Here is an 18,983-nt window from a genome sequence, read left to right on the forward strand (position 1 = left end):
GAAGAAAGGGAGGGAAGAAAAGAAGGAGGAAGGGAGGGAGGCAGGGAGGGGGGGATATCTCCCAAGGGACAGTGCTGCCAGGACAGAAACTCCAGGCAGGACCAAAGAAAATGCAGCAAAGTGAGTCAGAGAAATCGATAAAGATTTCCCAGGCCCCACCCCCACCCTGGGACTGTGTGAGATCAGCTCCAGCTGAACCCACGAGCACAGATCCTGGTAAGGCTTAGCAAAATTGGCTGCCAAGAGAGTGTTTCCAGAGATAAACAGAAAGTCAACTGGGAAAACCAATCAATATCAATCATCCATCCATCAATCATCCATCCTTGTCAATAAGGTCCCCGTACTCCTGATCAGAATCAGAATCATCTGTTGATTTAGCCTTAGAGGGATGAGGCCTGAGAACGACCTCCCTGGAAGTTCTAGTCCATGTACCATCCAGAAGGGGGTTGGGGGTAAAGGTAACTTTACCCAGAGATATCCATAGGCACAAAAGTCCCTTCTTATATTCTTTCCAAGGAGCTGCTGGAAGATGCACCCTTGAGAAGAGAGCCAGAAAGAGGGAGCTGAGGGTATTCCCCAGTCTAGGGGACTTGACAGGAGGTGCAAGAGGGCCTGATGGAGCTGGGGCTCACTCTCTGAGTCACATTATAATCCTGCAGTCAGTTGGCTAGAGGGGGTTGGGAAAGGTGTGTGCCCTTGGAGGCTCAAGACACCACATCTAAACAGGATGGACCAGAAGGGTCATGGAAACATGTTATAAGGAGTGTTGGGGCCTAAGACTTTGGTGTAGGGGTCACCGGATCTTCCCAAAGTCTGCCTCTGGTGTTCGAAGTCATGAAAACACTTCAAAGAAAAAGCAAGGTGACATTTCTTACACTCTTAAGCTTGAGAAATGATCACAAAAATGTGGGTGTGGTTTACTCAAGCAGGGAAGATTCAAAGTCACCCCTGAAGGCGTAACAATCCATCTCCACCGGCCCACCCCACAGGCTTTCCCCATGGGAGGCTGAAGGGTGCGGTGTCTACCTTGGGCGGGCTATTTCTCAAGTAGACCACAAGAGGGCGGTAGCACCCTCCTAGCTTCATAGTTTTTAGCCACAGCCCACTGCTAACAGAGACTGTCCCTGCAAGGCCTCCAGAGGACCTCATTTGTCAAGAAAAGCAGCACAGTGTGACCATCACCAGTCTTAACTCTAGGCACCCAGAGCATACCCAGGCTTCAAAGGCAAAATCCCAAGGATGAATGCAATGAAGCTGCTAAGAGCCAAGGGTAACTGATGGGCTGCAGGCCAACCTGCGATAACAGCGTTCACACCATGTTAGGAAGGCCAACTCGGTCAGTGTCATGGGAGCCACTATAGGGTTAGGGTTGGGAGTATGGTCCAAGGAAGTGGCCACACTCTCTAGACATTCGATGGCTTCACTCTCCCAATGAGCAACTTGCCCATTGCTCCTTCCAAGCTGGGTACCTGGGAGGCATCCACAGTTACCGAAGAGTTTGGAAAACAATGTGCCTCTCTGGGAAGTTGAACTAGCTGAATTAGGAAGGGCCTTCGTGTCATAGACTGTGAGGCTCATTCATGTCCAACACTGTCCTCGGCAGGTGGAAGGCGGGAGGGACTTGGGACCACATCCACTTGGCTCTACTTTGCCAGTTTTAATGTTGCCATTCTCATTTTGTCAAGGGATGGGATGTTATAATTTTTTTTTTTTCTGTAAGATTCTGAGGCACGATGCTGAGTTGTGCCCCTCCCTTCCTAGAGGAGAATGCCACAACCAGGGAGTTCCTTAGGAGACTGAAGCCGCGGGGATTCATCTCGCACACAGAGGAGCATGTGGAAGACTGGAAGATAGCAGCGCTGGGTGACCTGAGAAGATGCCAGAGGCCCCATTTCAGCCATGAACATACCCTGCTTCTCAGATAATATTGCCTACCCCAAGACCCCCCCCCCTCTGTGTCATATGGGAAGGGCCCATAGGCAAGTGACAATCACAGGAGGCAGTAGGCAACATGACTTTCCTGGTCCATGGACACACAAAGGGGTTCTTGGAAACTGACTGCAGGGCTCATTGATGACTAAGTAAAGCTCTCTCATGTGGTCATGGCTGGATACACTCACTGTATTCCCTTCCATGCTTTCTCAAGGACTCTCTGCGGTCTCGGGGGGAGGGAACCCTCGGAACTGGTCACAGGGGAAGCCTGGAGGCCACACAGCTCCCTACTAGCTCCCTGTTCTTATTGTCTTTTCTGTGTGCAATGACTTTGGTGTTTGAGGTGTTAATGAAAATAAGCGGTAACAACACTGTGTGTCTACAGAGGCAATGGCCCTTCTGGTTGGGGCGGGGGCTGTGGTCACAGAGCTAAGCCCAGGCTCCCGGGCCCAGCGAGTGTATCAGTGTGGCTGGTGCTGTGTAAAAATAACCCAGTGGTATTATTGACAAGTTATTATTACCCCAGCCTGGCGGTCCATGGCATTTCTGAGCTGTGTGCTTGCTAGACCGCTTTCCCGCTGGCTGCCCTTGGCCTTGGAAGCCAAGCTGGGGCACTTATCGATCAGGCTAGCTCTCAGTGAGGTCCCTCTCTGAAGAGGTTTCAGCTTTTCTCCTGCAGCTATTTTTAGGGACCCAGGCTCCACAGATGGGGCCCATCTCAAATGACTGCATGTGGCCAGGCCTGGGAGGAACCCATGATACCACTGCTCATGGGGAGCCCAGGTTGTCTGGAGAGATGTGAAGTGGCTGGCTTCTCTTCCCCACCCTGAGCAACACTGGCCTTCACTGATGGTGTCTTACTGGGATAAGCCCAATCAACATGTTTTTTAGGTGTTTCTGACCTGCTTGCTTAGTAATAAGGTCATAGACCAAAGGCTTAAAACCCCACTATCACACCTCGATCCATTTGCAAGCCATCAATGATAGCTCATGACTGTAATCCTAGCACTTGGGAGGCTAAGACAGGAGGTTTATGAGTTTGAGGTTAGTCTGGATTATATATAGAGACCTGGTTTCAAAAAACAAAAGCAAAGGCTGGTGATACACACACATACATACACACACAGAGAGATAAATATATATGTATATATATATGTAGATATATATTTTAAATTATATATTTAACTATAATTTAATATAAATATATTTTTTTAATTATTTTTTTTTGGTTTTTTGAGACAGGGTTTCTCTGTGTAACCCTGGCTGTCCTGGAACTCACTCTGTAGACCAGTCTGACCTCGAACTCAGAAATCCACCTGCCTCTGCCTCCCAAGTGCTGGGATTAAAGGTGTGCACCACCACTGTCTGGTGGCTAGTGATATACTAAAGGCACTTGCCACCAAGCCTGACAGCCTGAGTTCAATTCCCTGGACCCACACGGTAGAAGAGAACTGGCTTCTGCAAGTTGCCCTCTGACCTCTACACACTTGCTATGGCATGTGCCCCTCCCCAAATTCATGATAAACATTTTATTTTTTTAAATCCTTGGCCTCCTTAAAAATGTAGATTCATGTTGGGTCATTGATAGCTGAGGGTGTGTTGGCAGCTTCCCTGGCTGGCTAGGTTGGATACAAACTCCCAGGATGGAAGAAACTGGGCTCCTACCCTTGCTAGCCAAATGTCAACAGTCCACTTGTGTCCTGAGTGACATGTGGAAGGCTCTACCCCAGGACTGAGCCTGACTCTCTCAACAGTCCTAAGAAGTTGGTCCTGGGGTGAGGAGACCACTCTGGAGACCACAGGGGCAGGACATATGGGTAAGCAGGGACCTACCTCAAAGTGGATGGCCCCGTTCCCATCAGCATCGAAGGCATTGAAGAGGAAGTGTGCATAGGTAGTAGCGTCTGGGGGGAGAAAAGGCAAGGCTGGAGTTGGGGGGAGGGCTGCTGGAAGACTGTTCCAGCATCTCACTGTCCAGCCTGGAGCTTCACGTCCAGTGGGAATTTCCCTCTGGTAGGTCAGAGGCACCATCAGGCTCTCCAAAAAGGAAAGGGTAGCTAGGAAGGTAGGGGCGGTCTTAGGGCACCCTCCCCAGGAAAGGGGTGTAGTCAGGTTTTAGGGGTAGTGGGGGAGCCTGGCCTTGGGCTTACCTCCCTGGGGGAAGAACTGGGAGTAAATGAGTTTGAAGGTGTCTTCATCCACCAGGCCCGTGGGACACTCCTGCAGAGGGAAGTCACATCTCTCAGTGGCCTTGGCCATTCCTGGCTCCATGCCTTACCCCACAGGGCCATCCCCTCTCCAACCTCTTGGGAGATACTCATTTCCTGAGGCACAGTTGTGCCCCTCTGAACCCTGGGCTAGGGAAGCTTTTCTGAGGGGCAGGCAGAAGGTGGTGTAAACAGGGTTGTGGAGGCTGCTTCCTCCACGCCAATGCCTTCCCAACTGATACAGCGTCCGAGGCTCCGGCAGAAGAGCCGAGTGACCTTCACAATATCCATCCTGACCCCCACCACCAATAGCTCTCCCACAAAAATGAGCCCTGCAAAGACCATCTAGGGTATTTGCTGTACTCTGGAGAAATTTCTAGATCTCCTGGGTAGGAGACAGGAAGGTGGTCAGGCTCTCCAGAGACTCCAATGGGGACACGGGGACTCACGTTCTTGAAGCCTCGGTAAAGGGACTGCAGCTCCTTCTTGGTGAACTTGGTTTGGGCCTGTAGCTGGTCCAAGCCCTCTGGTTGATGGCGCACCGTGGACAACTCCAGTTCACTGTCACTGCTGTCTGAGAAGGACACACCCAGCAGGGAGAGAGACATGTGGTGTGGGCAAGAACCAGGACACAGGCAGCGGGGTTGGGGTGCAGGGACTCTGCTTGTGTGACTGCCCAGAACAGACAAGTTGGCTGTGCCTGGCACCGATGAAGAGGGTGTGATGGAAGGAATCCTTGGGAGTTGTCTTGTGGGTGTTCTAAGTCTCTCTTCCTATCATCCTGAGTATATCCATTCCTCAGCCACGTGGGTAAGGGGAGTAGGAGGGAGACACTGAACAGGGGAGACCCAAGAGAAAGACCTCATGGCAAAATACTACTTTAGACTATCTCTTCCATGCAGCCCTCCCTGACCTCACCAGGAGTGGGGAAGGCAACTGCATTGATCTATCCCAGTCTGATGATCTTGTTGCTTAGTTGGGTAGGGACAAGGTCTATTATCATTTCTATTATTCCCACTTTTGTTAAACAAAACAAAACAAATAGCACACAAGAACGTGAGCTAGGGCTGCCTTGGGGTGAAATGAGACTTCTGGTGAGCTTCCCTGATTATCAGATTCCCACCCCCTCCAACACACACACACATACACACACACACACACACACACACATACGCATGCATACACACACATACATGCACACACATACGCATGCACACACACATACATGCACACACACGCACATATACATGCACACACATGTACGCACATATACACACACGCACACATACACACATACACACACACACACACACGCATGCACACACACATACATGCACACACACGCACATATACATGGACACACATGTACGCACACATACACACACGCACACATACACACATACATGCACACACATACATGCACACACACGCATGCATACATACACACATGCACACATACACACGCACACACACACACACACACACACACACATACACACACACTTTCTTGGGAATCCTTCATGTTCACAATACAAAGCCAAAGCTGTGGACAAGAGACCTGCAAGTGCCTGCCCTTTGTGGATGACATGTTCTCAAAATGCTATGCTCTCCACTGACACAGGTGACCCTTTGTATCACAACTATGTTTCCACCAACAAAGTAGGTTATGGACTGCACAGCCATGCCTGCCAGGCCTGGGGCAGCCTTCACACCCGTCTCTGCCTGGTGTCAGAAGTACCTGCTGTTCCCTGGCTATCTACATACCCTGGCTCCTCAGCGAAGACGTTCCCTCTTCCTTCTCGTATGTTTCTGGTACTGTGTTCCTGCTGCTTGTAGAAGATGCATCCAGAGGGAATTCCCTGAATGACTTCCCAGACCCGTATGCTTCCCCTCCTGCTCCATGGTGTGCCCCTCCCCTAGTGAAGGTGAGCTCTTCCATGTGGGTGGTGAGCATTGGTCTTCAAGCCCGTGGCTCCTTCTAGCTCTTTTCTCCATGTCTTTCTCCTTCTCTCTGACAATTCCCAGCTTCATATGGATGCGCTGGGCTTTAACAATATTTGTGGTACTGAATTTGAATGCAGTACCTTATGCAGGATGGACGAGTGCTCTATCACTAATCTCTTGCCAAGCCCTGGACACTGTGAAACCTGGGTACCTATCCAATAAAGCCTTGGCCAGCCACATGAGAGCCAGCAATGCCCCTCTGGTTGGTGCTCCCTAAGGATCTGCTCCGAGATGGGACCAACTGTACCAGGATGCTCAGGGCAGCAGTGAAGCTCTCATTTCTTTGTTTATTTGTTTGTTTCGCTTTGTTATCAGATAGGAGCTAGAGACACTTTTGTCTATCATAGCAGGATGGACAGACAGATGTGCGGAGGACACAGCCAAGGAGAAGCCTTCAGTGTGACCTGCACAAAGCAGCATGGATGCCAGAAGAAACAGTTTTGCCTTGGTTAAGAGGCAGACTTTTCAGATTGAGTGGAAAAAAAAAACACCAAACCAAATCAAACCAAATCAACCACCACCAACAATTAAATGCTGTCATAAAGGAGAGCCAGAGTACAAAGGCACAGGCTGGGATGGAATAAAAGGGTGAAGGATAGACGAGATAGCCAGGAATTTCATGATGAGAAGAGTATTTCATCCAGAAGACACAACAATACAAAAATACACTGCATCACTTAAAAATAGCTGCTAAATACCTAAAGCGAAATAAATAAGTAAATAAAAAATCAGAACTACAGGAAGGAACAGCTCAACCATAGTTGGAGATATGAACATTCTTTTTCAGCAAATGGCACAAGCAGATATAAAAGATTCAGAAGCCACTATCAACCAATTTGATCTAATTAATATTTATAGAACACTATATAGAGATTGTAGAATACACATTCTTTTCAAAAGCCTATCCTGTGGTTGCCAGGATATACCAGATGCTGGTATATAAAACGGATCTGGCCGCAGCGGTAATAAGTTAAAATTCAAATAAGAAATGTTTAGAAAAATCTTAAGTGTTTGGAAATGAAACAATATACTTGTACTAAGCCCACAGGCCAGAGAAGAAAAATTGCAAGGTAAAGTCTGAACTAAGAAATAATGAAGACACAGAATGCCCAGAGAGAATGTCATATCCTTTAGATTCTTCCATCAAAAAGAAGGTAGGTACCCAGGCATGGTGGTCCATACCTGTAATGCTAACATTCTGGGGACCAAGGCAGGAGGATTGGTATGAGTTCCAGCCCATACGGGGTTACAGAGTAAAACTCTATCTCAAGAAGAAGAAGAAGAGAAGGAGGAGGAGGAGGAAGAGGAAGAAGAAGAGATGAAAACCAATGATTCAAGCTTCTACATCTAAGCTTTTTAGCATCTAAGGAAAATCATAGTTGGTAAAGTACGTGCCATGAGAGCACGGGGACCTGAGTTCAGCCACGCACTTGCCCAGGGAGGCAGCACAATGCAAGCCGGATGACTTAAGCTCAACTCCGGGGAACCCACACATAAAGTCAGATGTGGTACAACATTCTCCTGTAGTTTTACTACTTGTATGGTGAGGTGGGGGGAGGGGTGAGAGAAGAATTGTCTGGAAGTTATGAAGCTAGCTACGCTGAGGTCCACAGATCATCAGAAAAGCAAGAGAAACTCTGCCCAAAAACAGGGTGAAAGATGAGAACTGACTCCTTCAACTGACCTCTATACATGCACCATAGCATGTGTATCCACAAGAACACACACCCACAGACACAGACACGCCCACACACACACCACACAGAGAATAGCAAAATAAATTATAAATTCAAGGTAAATAGAAGAGAAAGGCAATAAATAAATATATAGTGGCACTTGGGTTGAGCCAGGTATGGTGACTCATAATCTGTAAATCCAACATTCAGGAACCTGAGGCAGGGGGATATCCCCCAGTACAAAACTAGACTAGGCTACAGTTCCAGACCCTGTCTCAAACACACACACACACACACACACACACACACACACACACACAACCCAAAAATAAGAAACAAAACAAAAATAAAAACACTTTGGTAAAACAACAATAATATACCTGATAACTCCATCTTACCCAAGAGAAGATCTGTAAGTGTTCAGTACAAGAAGAGCTGCCCTCAGCATCAGACCATCAATCAAAATATGCAAACGAGCCCATGTAAATGTCAAGCCTTCCACTCATCTGCCACGCCCATGCAATGGGCACCACTGAATGTTGGTGAGGGGCTGAATCTCCTAGGAGCTCACATTCCGAGACACCAAGTACAAAACAGAGTACACGATGGACCACTGCTTGTCGGTTTCTTAGGAAACACTTATCAAACTTGTGACAACCATCACATGGGATAAAGGAGATACAGGAAGTCCACAGGAAGGCTGTGCAAGGATATTCAAAGAAGCCTGGTTCTTACTAGTGTATTCAGTGACAACACTGAAAGCCACCTGGTCAACAGATGCATAGAAGTGTGACCCATTCATTATAAAGGAACAATATTAAAAACAAACAAGGTGGAGAGTGGCTGGAGAGATGGCTTAGTAGTTAAGAACACTGTTCTTCCAGAGGTCCTAAGTTCAATTCCCAGCAACCACATGGTGGCTCACAACCGTCTGTAATGGGATCTGATGCCCTTTTCTGGTGTGTCTGAAGACAGCGATAGTGAACTTACATAAACCAAATAAATAAATCTTTAAAAAAAAATAAACAAGGACCATTCATATATGGTAACTCAAAATGTTATACAGAGACAGCTTTTTCTCAGCCTTACTGTTCAGTAACATGACCCCATAGGGGGCTGCAGGCCCCAGTTTAAGACAATTTGTTCTAGACCTAAGGGAAAGTAAACAAAGATGTACTTGGACAAAGCCTAATACTAAGTCCTTCCGTGAAGTTCAAACGGGTCTGCCAGGAAAGAATTATCTGCCGTTTGTCTGTGCACGTGTGACCATGTGTGTGCAAGTGCCCACAGACAACAGAAAGGGCCTGGAGCTAAAGCTGCAGGTGTTTGTTAGAAGAAGGGAAGGAGGGGATTGAAAATTAATAATTTAATGACAACAGCCAGGCGTGGCGGTGTGTGGAGGCAGAGGTAGAAGTGTTGTGAAGGCTAACCAGGGAGGCAGAGTCAGTCTGTGGCTAGCCTAGGCTACCCAAGCAAGACTGTGTGTGTCTAGGGAAACAACAGGGGCAGTACCATTTCCCTGATCCTGGCACCCTGAAAACCAAGTTCTCAAAAGATCACTAGCCAATAGTCACACCACAATCCACACGATAATTATGGTCTCAAAGTCTCATGACAGCAATGTTATGAGGGAAGACAGACGGCACGTCACTGTGGAAGCTAGACACAAAATCTTGACTGGAGATCATATTAGCCAGCTGTGCCCAGCTGTGCTTTTGTTTTGTTGCTGTTTTTTGTTTGTTTGTTTGTTTTTTGTTTTTAAATATAAGGTGATTAGGATCTGGAAGATTGTAAGAAGGGAAAAATCATATAAAAAGTCTTGCTGATAACCAATGTGGTATTGCTCATGTGTGATCTAGCACTTGGGAGGCAGAGACCGGAGGATGGAAGCTCAAGGTCACCCCTAGCTGCACAGCAAGTCAAGGCCAACCTGAAGTGTGTCGGCTTGTGTCAAAAGAAGAACTGAGGAGGATGAGATGGAGGAGGGGGAGGGGAAGAGGAGGGGGAGGAGGGGGAGGAGGAGATGAATTCATGGAAAATCAATGGCAGCTCTCTGCACCAGTAATAGCCACCTAGAAAACGCACTAAAAATAACAATTAACACTTGCACGAGGAGGCATTGAACTAGCCAGGAAAACTCAAAGGACCTCTATACAGACAGATAAACCTCCATGCTACACCAGGCCACGTGACAATAACATCATATTATAAAGTTGGATACCGTTACAAATACACCATTTCTCCTTGAAGTCATACATCTGCACAGTCAATGCATTCTCAGTCAAAGTTCAGACTGGGGAGATGTTCAGTTGGTGCAAGGATTACAGCATCCCCAGCATCCAGATAAAAAGCCAAGGCAGGTAGCTCATGCTTGTAATCCCAGTGCTGGGGTGAAATGGTGGCATTCCTGGGGCTCTCTGTCCAGCCAGTCTAGCTTACTTGGCTGGTAAGAGACCCCCATCTTAAAAAACAAGGTGCCTGGCCCCTGAGGAATAACACCTGAGGTTGACTTCTGGTCCCCATGTATACCTATACAGACATACACACACACACACACACACACACACACACACACACACACACACACACACACACACACACACTGAAATCCAGTTAGATTTTTCTAGACCCTTGATAAACTTAGTCTGAGTAAGGCATTTTTCCCATTAGAAATGTATCCGATCGGGGCTGGTGAGATGGCTCAGTGGGTAAGAGCACTGACTGCTCTTTCAAAGGTCCTGAGGTCAAATCCCAGCAACCACATGGTGGCTCACAACCATCTGTAATGAGATCTGACGCCCTCTTCTGAAGTGTCTGAAGACAGCTACAGTGTACTTACATACAATAAAAAAGAAAAGAAAAGAAAAGAAATGTATCCTATCAGTCTATTGCATTGTGTAGCTGGACCCAGGAGGAACCCACTCACCAGCCACCCAGGGAGCTCTTGGAGACAGAAGTGTTAAGACAGACTCCACAGTTTGTTTAGTAGGGAGTGTTAGAAACTTGACATCCGTTCGCAGAGAGAAAAGCTAAATCTCTTCCTTGTAGCGCCCGTGGCCAGATGACCAACGACCCAGGAGTAAAGGGCAGTGACAGAGTTAGCATCAGAAGACGGAAACGGACACTGAGGTCACACTATTGGGGCTGAGGCCTGGACCCCCGTAATCCAAAGAAAGCTCCTCCCACAGCTTCTTCTTCCCAGGATGCTAGGGGAAGCTTCTACAAACACGCTTGCCCCTTCACCTGCCCCATGTCTGCTACAACACCCAAAGTGATCAGACAGTGTCCCACCCCTGGCTCAGACTTCCCTTCTGACATCTCTCCCCCTCCCTTTCTCCACTCAGCTCTGCTGTCCCTCGTCCCCCCAAAACCTACAGGCAACCTGTCCCCGGCTGTGCCTCTGCTCACAAGTCAGTCACCTCAGAGAGGAAGACCATACTGCTATCTCCCCCCATCCTGGTTTTACTCCTTGGCTTGACTTTGACTTGTTAGCTAGCATATGCCCTATTTCTGTTTTCTGTGCTATAGATTGGGTTGTCCCCGCCCCCAAGTCCTAATGCTCTGTGTGGCCAGATTTGGAGATAGGGTATGCTGGAGGACATTGCTGTGGTTTTGATGAGTGTTCCCCCAAAGGTTGGGTCCCAACAAGAGATGTCAAGAATGAGGCAGTCCCCAACAATAAAATGGGAAGAGTATTGGTTAGGATTCCTTAGAAGGGCAACAGAGCAGGCAGATAGATAGCTGTATGGCTTTCCAATGTCACTTAAACTCCAGGGTGTCCCCAAATCTATGACTCCAGCAGAGTCCTGGGGTAGGGGGAATCCTCCACCTCTGCCCCACAGGCCCAGCAACCGTCAAGGATCTTCCTTGTTTCTGCCACAGCAGTGGGACCCTTGCTACCACGCTGAACTTTGTGGATTAGAGGCCTGAATTCAGAGCCTCATGTCTTCAAGCCAAATGTTTTTGCCGTTTCCTTGACCTTGGAGCTTTTTTAATGTTTTAAAAAGTCTGAAGTCCCATAGCATCAGAGTCATTACAGGCTAGGCTTTTTTTGTTTTTGTTTTCATTTCTTTCTGAGAGCTTGTTTGAGGGTTCAAGAGATCAAGATAGTGTGTGCCCTTGACCTAAGATTGTTCCTCCTCTATTTGGTCTGAGGCCAAAACATGCAGGAGGGACACATAAAATTGTGAGGGAGGAAGGGGACCCCTGCCTCGCCAGCCAGGCCAGCCTAATCAATGCTGTTGATCAGTAGGTGGCAGACGTTGCAGCCAAATCATCCTCAAATTCAAGCTGGGTTTCCTTATCAGTACATAAACAACATAGACCAGGGTCCTGCCTTGCCCCCCATGTGGCTCCCTCTATGCACCACCCACTTGTAGGGGCTTGGGAAATGTGGGTCTTAGATTCTCTGAGTGGACCCACCAAGGGCCCTGGGGAAGGGACTTTCTTGTTTGGCCCCAGGAGCTGAAGCCGTCCACGTTTCCTTGGACAGTCACTGATACTTTTGAGCAGCTGCCCTGGAGACTCCTGCAGCTTGCCACAGTAGGAAAGAAGGCAGAAACAAGAACAGAACCTCCCTCCAATCCCTGTGACTTCTGTCCTCCCAATGGTCTGTCAGCTCTGCCCTCCTCCCCAGTGCTGTTGAATCAGGGCCCCTGAGGGTGCAGAGCGCACGCATGCCTCCCATAGTGACCTGTGTGTCAGCATGTCTGGCCAGGGGCAGGCAGAGCTGGCAGAGTGAACAGACAGACTCCCTCATGACACATGGCATAGTTAGGATTGAATCTGGAGTTTAAGAACATCTCAGTGATCACCAAGGGGAGAGCGAGCTCATGGGCTCATTCACATGATGCCTTTGGATACAAAATTTAATTTCACTTATTTTGGGATGTTGCAGGACCATTAAAGTCCTTAACATGGTCCTCACACAAGTGACTAACATCATCTCACACTGTAGGAAGCAGAGGAAAACTTGTGGCCCTGAGATAAACCCAATAAAGCCTGAGGTGAATAGACAAGAACGTGGTCCTAACGTCAGCCAGGCTTCACTTTCACAGCTTCATGCAATGGCTTCTCAGGGTCACCATGCAGGAACTCCTCTGTCACATACTTGGCTTCTGCAGCTCTCCTTAACAGTGGAGGAAGATCCTACAACCCCCTTTCTCACATATCCTTCTTGACTCTGTAGCTAGAACCACATGACAACATTGCCAAGTACGGCTGTCCACTTGGGGTACAGCCCGGTCCCCTAAATTTGCAGCAGCTTGCCTTTGTTTATTTGTGTTAGGAACAGAAAATTCCTAAGGTCTTTCCTCTGTACAAGCTTAGCTGGGTGGGGTCTTCCCCTGAAGGCACTCCCCCCCCACCATTCCATTTTGGAACAAACCTTTCTTCAATCTTATCTCTTACAGCACAAGCCTTGGCTCCAAAAATCCCCCTAGGTCCTTTTTCATTTAAAACTGTATCTTTTATATTTGGTTTTTGCTCTTTTTCACTGTAGAACTTTATAACAGCGATCACTAAAAAACCACAGGACAAAGTCAGCATTAGGCTATACTGAAATCTTTGTCAGGGAAATCAATCCTTCTTAACTTAGCCCCAGGCAGATTCTTAGGACAAGAACAGAAAGCAGCCACCATCTTTACCAAAATGAATGAATTCTTTACCTAAGAATGGTCTCTACTCCAACTGCTAAGATTGTTCTAAAACCTCTTGAGTTGGGACTCCACAGTCCACCCTGTCTTCTGAGTTCCTACTAAGAGAGTCCAGTAAGGCCTGTGTACAGCATTCAACAACTTTCCTAGTCCAAAGTCCCAGAGTCTTCCGCACTCTTCCACTTCCTAGTGTCAACTTCTGTCTTAGTTACTTTTCTATGGCTGTGATAAGACACCATGACCAAGGCAACATATGGAAGAGTTTATTGGGGGCTTATGATGTCTAAGGTTAGAGTCTGTAATGGTGGAGCAAGGCCATGGTGGCAGAAACAGCTAAGAGCTCACATCTTGATCCAAAAGTTGGAGGCAGACAGAGGGGGTGCTGGTGCAAGTATTTTGAAACCTCAAAGCCTTCCCCCAGTAACACACCTTCTCCAACAAGGCCACAGCTCCTAATCCTTGCTAAACAGTTCCACCAACTGGAGACCAAGTATTCAAGCATATGAACCTCTTGGTTCTCATTCAAACCACCACAACACCCATACACGTGGAATAAAAAAATTTAAATTAAAAAAATTTTAAAGTACTCAAGACTGGGTACTTGTTGAAGAGACCTGTTTGGGCTCATAATCTGGTAACTGAAGGATACAAACAAGAGGGTTCCTGGTGAGAGCTCCTCTGGATGCATTATAACATGGTACAAAACAGAGATTCAGAGTCAGGCTAGCTTTTATATGTTTCTGTTCCTTTGGGACCTAACCAGGATCCCGTGAAAACTGCATTGATCCCTTTCAGGCTTCATGTGGTGAGATTTAATGCCCACACTAAGAATGTAGGAACTGAATTCAACTATGATATTCTGAGGGGAATTTTTGGCTGGTGAATGGGATAAGAGGCTCAGGATGGAACCCGTATAATGGAATCTTGGTGGCTCTGGTTTTTTAAAAAGTATTATGTATATGTATGTGTATGTGTATGTGTATGTGTATGTGTATATGTATGAATACACTGTAGCTGTCTTTAGACACACCAGATGAGGGCATTGGATCCCATTAGAGATAGTTGCTGGGAATTGAACCACATGGTTGCTGGGAATTGAACTCAGGACCTCTGGAAGAGAAGTCAGTGCTCTTAACCGCTGAGCCCTCTCCAGTCCATCTTTGTGGATTTGTAAGAGACCATAAACGAAACTCATGTAATGCAATGCCTTGGACTGTCCAGGGGATGCTTCCAGTAAGAACCTACTACCAGACAGACTTCAACCTGCAAAGTTTCAGAACAGAAGGTAAAGCCAACCTTCTGTCTTTATAACTTCCCCAGTCTGTGGGAAATGTGATATAGACTAGACTAGGTAGTCTAGTCTAAGAGATACCAGCTGTTTGCCAGGTAGTTCTGAGAATCGTGAGGCCCTTAGTGATGAGGCCACAGGGGGTATGGATGGGAATGTAGGGACTTTGAAGATAGTGTCCTGGCATCCTGTGATGGAAGGGCCCTGGGCCACAGAGGCAGACAAAGGCTAGGAGTAAGGATCTCTCAACCTTGCACCCACACTACAGGGATCTTGGCTCTGAGTTCCCATCTCTACTCTTTCAAACTTATTTTATTATATGCCACCCCAGTGAACCACACAGGGGAAGAATCTGCTGTGATTCTCAGTTTAAAGACCAGCAAAGTGAGCCCTGAGGTTTAAAGGCACAGTTACATTGCAAGCTGCTCATGGCCAAACCAGGTAAGAAGGGCCTGGAGCCTTAGAGAGAACACACACCGGGTGTGTGTGTGTGTGTGTGTGTGTGTGTGTGTGTGTGTGTGTGTGTGAGAGTGTGTAGGGACACCTGTGCTCTGAGTACTCAGTATAATACCTTCCACTCTCTTGAGTTCCTACCTGGCTAGAAGGCCTTTCTACGGAGCAGGTATGTGTATACTAGGCCACAGCAGTGTCTACCCAGAGCTTCTGTTTCTCTGGGACCTGTCAGGCTTTCCAGAGAAAGCTGGGGAAATTGCCCCTCCCCCTCTTCACGGGAGGGGCCTCTCTCTCTCCTCAGGGCGTCTTGCCTTTCTGTTGTCTTGATCACAGCACTTTCATTTTCTCTCCAAGACTTAAACTGTTGGCTAGAATACACCTCATGTCTTAGTGAGAGACCTCATACAGCCTGGGAGACTCTTATGCCCCAAATGCTTCCAGGATCTCACCTCTGACCCAAGCCATAGGGTCCTAGATGGAGGAGTTCCAGACCTAGGCAACAGATGGCTGGAGACCTCCAAATGACAGAGTGGACACCCTACACCCCGCTTCAGTCAGGGATTTCCTGTGAGGTGCCCAGGCTGCCTCAGCTCCACACTGGGAAGTCTAGCCTCCTGGACAGGGCTGAGCAGCAGTCATGACATCCACTGTGTCAGAGTTCTCAGGCCAGGACTGAAAGGCGAGGGAGGTGGGGCTGGAGGGCACAGGGATGTTGGGCGTGGCTCCAGGAGGTGATGGGGTGTCATCCCCAGATGACAGAGAGCCTCAGATGAACATGGGGCTCATAACCACTTGTCAACAGCATCTGGTCTCCCTGCCTTGCTCCCTTGCCCTGATCATGATTTTCCTGGCATCTGTTAATGACAGCAACATCCCGGTCCTTGAGCCTGGATCCTTATTACCTCATATCTTTAGTGATGCCTTAGTCTCATGCTTCTATGTCACCATCATGTGCCTATAGCAAACCTCTCTTTGGGCCACACTGCAAGTGGGTCCAGCCCCTACCTCCTTCATGATTCCACTTGGGTCAGTCTTTTCCACTAGACCCCTGTGCTAGGCAGAATAATGGCTCCCCAAATAGGTCCAAGATTGATGCCTGATTCCAGCTGCAGATGAAACTCATTAAGGTTGCTGCTCAGTTGACCTTAAAACAGGGATGTGACCTGGATCATGCAGGTGTCTTGGAATAAAGTAGAAGAATAACTGGAAGAGAAGTCGAGACATAAGGCTCTGGTGTAAAATGGCGGAAGAGGCCATGAACCAACAAGACACCTCAAGAAACAGGAAAAGGCAAGGGAGTATTATTCCCAAGAGCCTCCAGGAGGAGAGCCCTGCTCCCCCTTGTGTCACCTTAGCAGGGAGGTCTGTGCAGGCTTCTGGCTTATAGAACTGTAAAGGGTTAAATAACTTTATGAGGGTTTGAGGTATTGCATTTGCAATAAAAATGCCTTTCCCCAAAGCTACCAGGTCTGGTTGGAACCACAGATCATTCCTACAAACCAGTAGCCTCTTCCTGTATCCCCTGCCATGCCCCAGTGGCAGCCCTCCCCCACCATGCCCCAGTGACAGCTCTCCCCCACCATGCCCCAGTGTGAACCATATCCTACCATGCCCCAGTGGCAGCCATTTCCCACCATGCCCCAGTGGCAACCATACCCCACCATGCCCCAGTGGCAGTCCTTTCTCGACATGCCCCTCCCTTCTATCCCTTAACCATCTCTCCTCACAGCAAGCTCTATCCACCCTTCTTTGGACTCAGAGCCTATCCACTTGCTGCATCCCTCCAGGATGGCTGCAAATGCCTCCAGTAGGACCTGGTACTGCCCCTGTGGCCCCAGTCCTCCTCCTGTCTGCTCCTACTGGGGAAGCCAGGACTCTTGCTAAAATTCCAGGCATCTTTTTCTACCTGGAAACATCCATGACTCTTGGACTCATTGGATGGATGTCAATGTCCCAGCAGAGCTGTGTCTTCAAACTGGGAAATGTCGAGTGATCTCTTGAGAAGGGTAAGAGACAAGCTGCTGGGTCCAACATCCAGATGCCATGGGTCTAGGGAGGACCTCAAGGTGTGTGTGTGTGTGTGTGTGTGTGTGTGTGTGTGTGTGTGTGAGAGAGAGAGAGAGAGAGAGAGAGAGAGAGAGAGAGAGATCGGAGATTGAACATGGGGCTTCACATACACTAGTCAAAATGTCCTCCTACTGAGCTATATCTTCAGCCTGTTTTAACTTTTTATTTTGAGACAGGGTCTCATCAAGTTGCCCAGTCTGGCTTTCAACTGCCTCTAACCTAGGCAGTCACTGACGGTCCTACCTTTGCTTCCCCTGAAGCTGGACTATAAGTCTGACCTACTAGGCCTGACTGGATGTTCATGTCTAACGACCCTGGGAGATGTTCCTGCCGCTGGCATGGGACATATTGAGAAACACTGACTGCTTATCCTTGAAGGTCTTATACCTGTGAGGTTAACCCCTGCCTGCCTCTGAGAGTCTAGTGTTGGAGCTCCACACAGAGATTCCAGACCTCTCTAAGAATAAAAGGCAATGTTCCTAGAGGGGAACATGCCTGGAGACCTCAGGCATTGAATACCTGGGGTGGACATACTAAGCGTGCTTTTAAGAGCCCCCTCAAATATTACACTGAATAGCCCCTTTGAAAACCAGTGCCTCATCTAGGCATGGTGGACAACACATCTACAATCCCAGGATGGGGTGGAGAGGCAGGTAGAGGCAGGAAGATCACAAATTTGGGGCCAGTTTGGGCTACCTAGTGAGACCCTATTTAACACTTTTCCCCCAAAATACCAACCAGTGCCCCAATAACCTGGTCAGGGCCCCCACATCATGTTCCTTGCTCCCTATACAGTCACATACACCCCCACTGACACCGAACATACAGCATCTCCCAGCCTCTGTACACTCAGCAGCAGACCCTATCCCTGCCATTTAGAAGCCCCTTCATGCCTAATTGTATCAATGTCTCCCTCTCCTATGATCCAGCCTCAGGTTCAGTGGGCAGCAAGGACAGGAGGCAGAAAGAAGGCCCCAGTTCTCTCTCCTTGTTGGGAAGATTCCCTCATAGAGTCAACAAATCCTCACTAAGCAGCTGTCTGGTCCCAAGCATTGTGGGACTATAGTGGGCAGCACATAGCCACGCCCCATGCTGTTGGCCCCTAGCAGAGACAAGTTATAAACTAACAAAGGAACTCAGGAAGCCACCTTATGTGAGGAAGCCCAGGTATATGGGAGTTGAGGCTTCTGTGAGGGGGAGGTCAAAAAGTACCTCACCAGTACCTCAAAGACACTAGGGATGCCCCCAACTGGGACACCCTCTACCAGTGCCCCAAACAAGGCTCAGGGAAGATCCTTAGAGAGAGAGTTAGGACTCCCTGTAGAACTGAATGTCAGCCAGCCAGGGAAAGCTACCAACCCTGAAATGTTGCTCTAACTTCAGGGCTTTTATGGACTTGCCAGGCCCAGAACCCACTTGCCAGACACCACTTACACAAATTCAAGCCCCTCAGCCCAGCCTGTGCTGGATCCTGGTCCCAGTGCCCAAATAGAGTCCCCTTCGTGACCTTCTGAAAAGCTCCAGGCTCTTCAGTTCCTACCAACCCCGAAGGACTGGTAATTCTGGTTTCTTACAGATGAAGACCATGGAGGCTCAGAGAAGACAAGCGATATGGCCAATTGCACATGTGCACATGTGTCACGGCCAAGGACCTGGAGTACCAGTTACCTTCCACCCCAGCAGCATGCAGAACAGCTCATAC

The 18,983-nt window shown here is 48.2% G+C and overlaps 1 protein-coding gene across 3 annotated transcripts in view; it reads right to left on the bottom strand.

Moving 5' to 3' along the window:
• Positions 1-18,983, bottom strand: part of Kcnip3 (potassium voltage-gated channel interacting protein 3) — a 66,084-nt gene that overhangs the window by 4,992 nt on the left and 42,109 nt on the right. For all 3 annotated transcript variants that reach the window (XM_031371825.1, XM_031371826.1, XM_031371827.1), the window contains 3 exons: positions 4,589-4,713; positions 4,083-4,152; positions 3,766-3,836 (listed from right to left, as the gene is read on the bottom strand). In XM_031371825.1, the coding sequence (XP_031227685.1) occupies positions 3,766-3,836; positions 4,083-4,152; positions 4,589-4,713 (266 nt within the window). The remainder of the gene's footprint in view (positions 1-3,765; positions 3,837-4,082; positions 4,153-4,588; positions 4,714-18,983) is intronic.

This window comes from Mastomys coucha, unplaced genomic scaffold (genome assembly GCF_008632895.1).
Source record: "Mastomys coucha isolate ucsf_1 unplaced genomic scaffold, UCSF_Mcou_1 pScaffold15, whole genome shotgun sequence".
Lineage (NCBI taxonomy): Eukaryota > Metazoa > Chordata > Mammalia > Rodentia > Muridae > Mastomys > Mastomys coucha.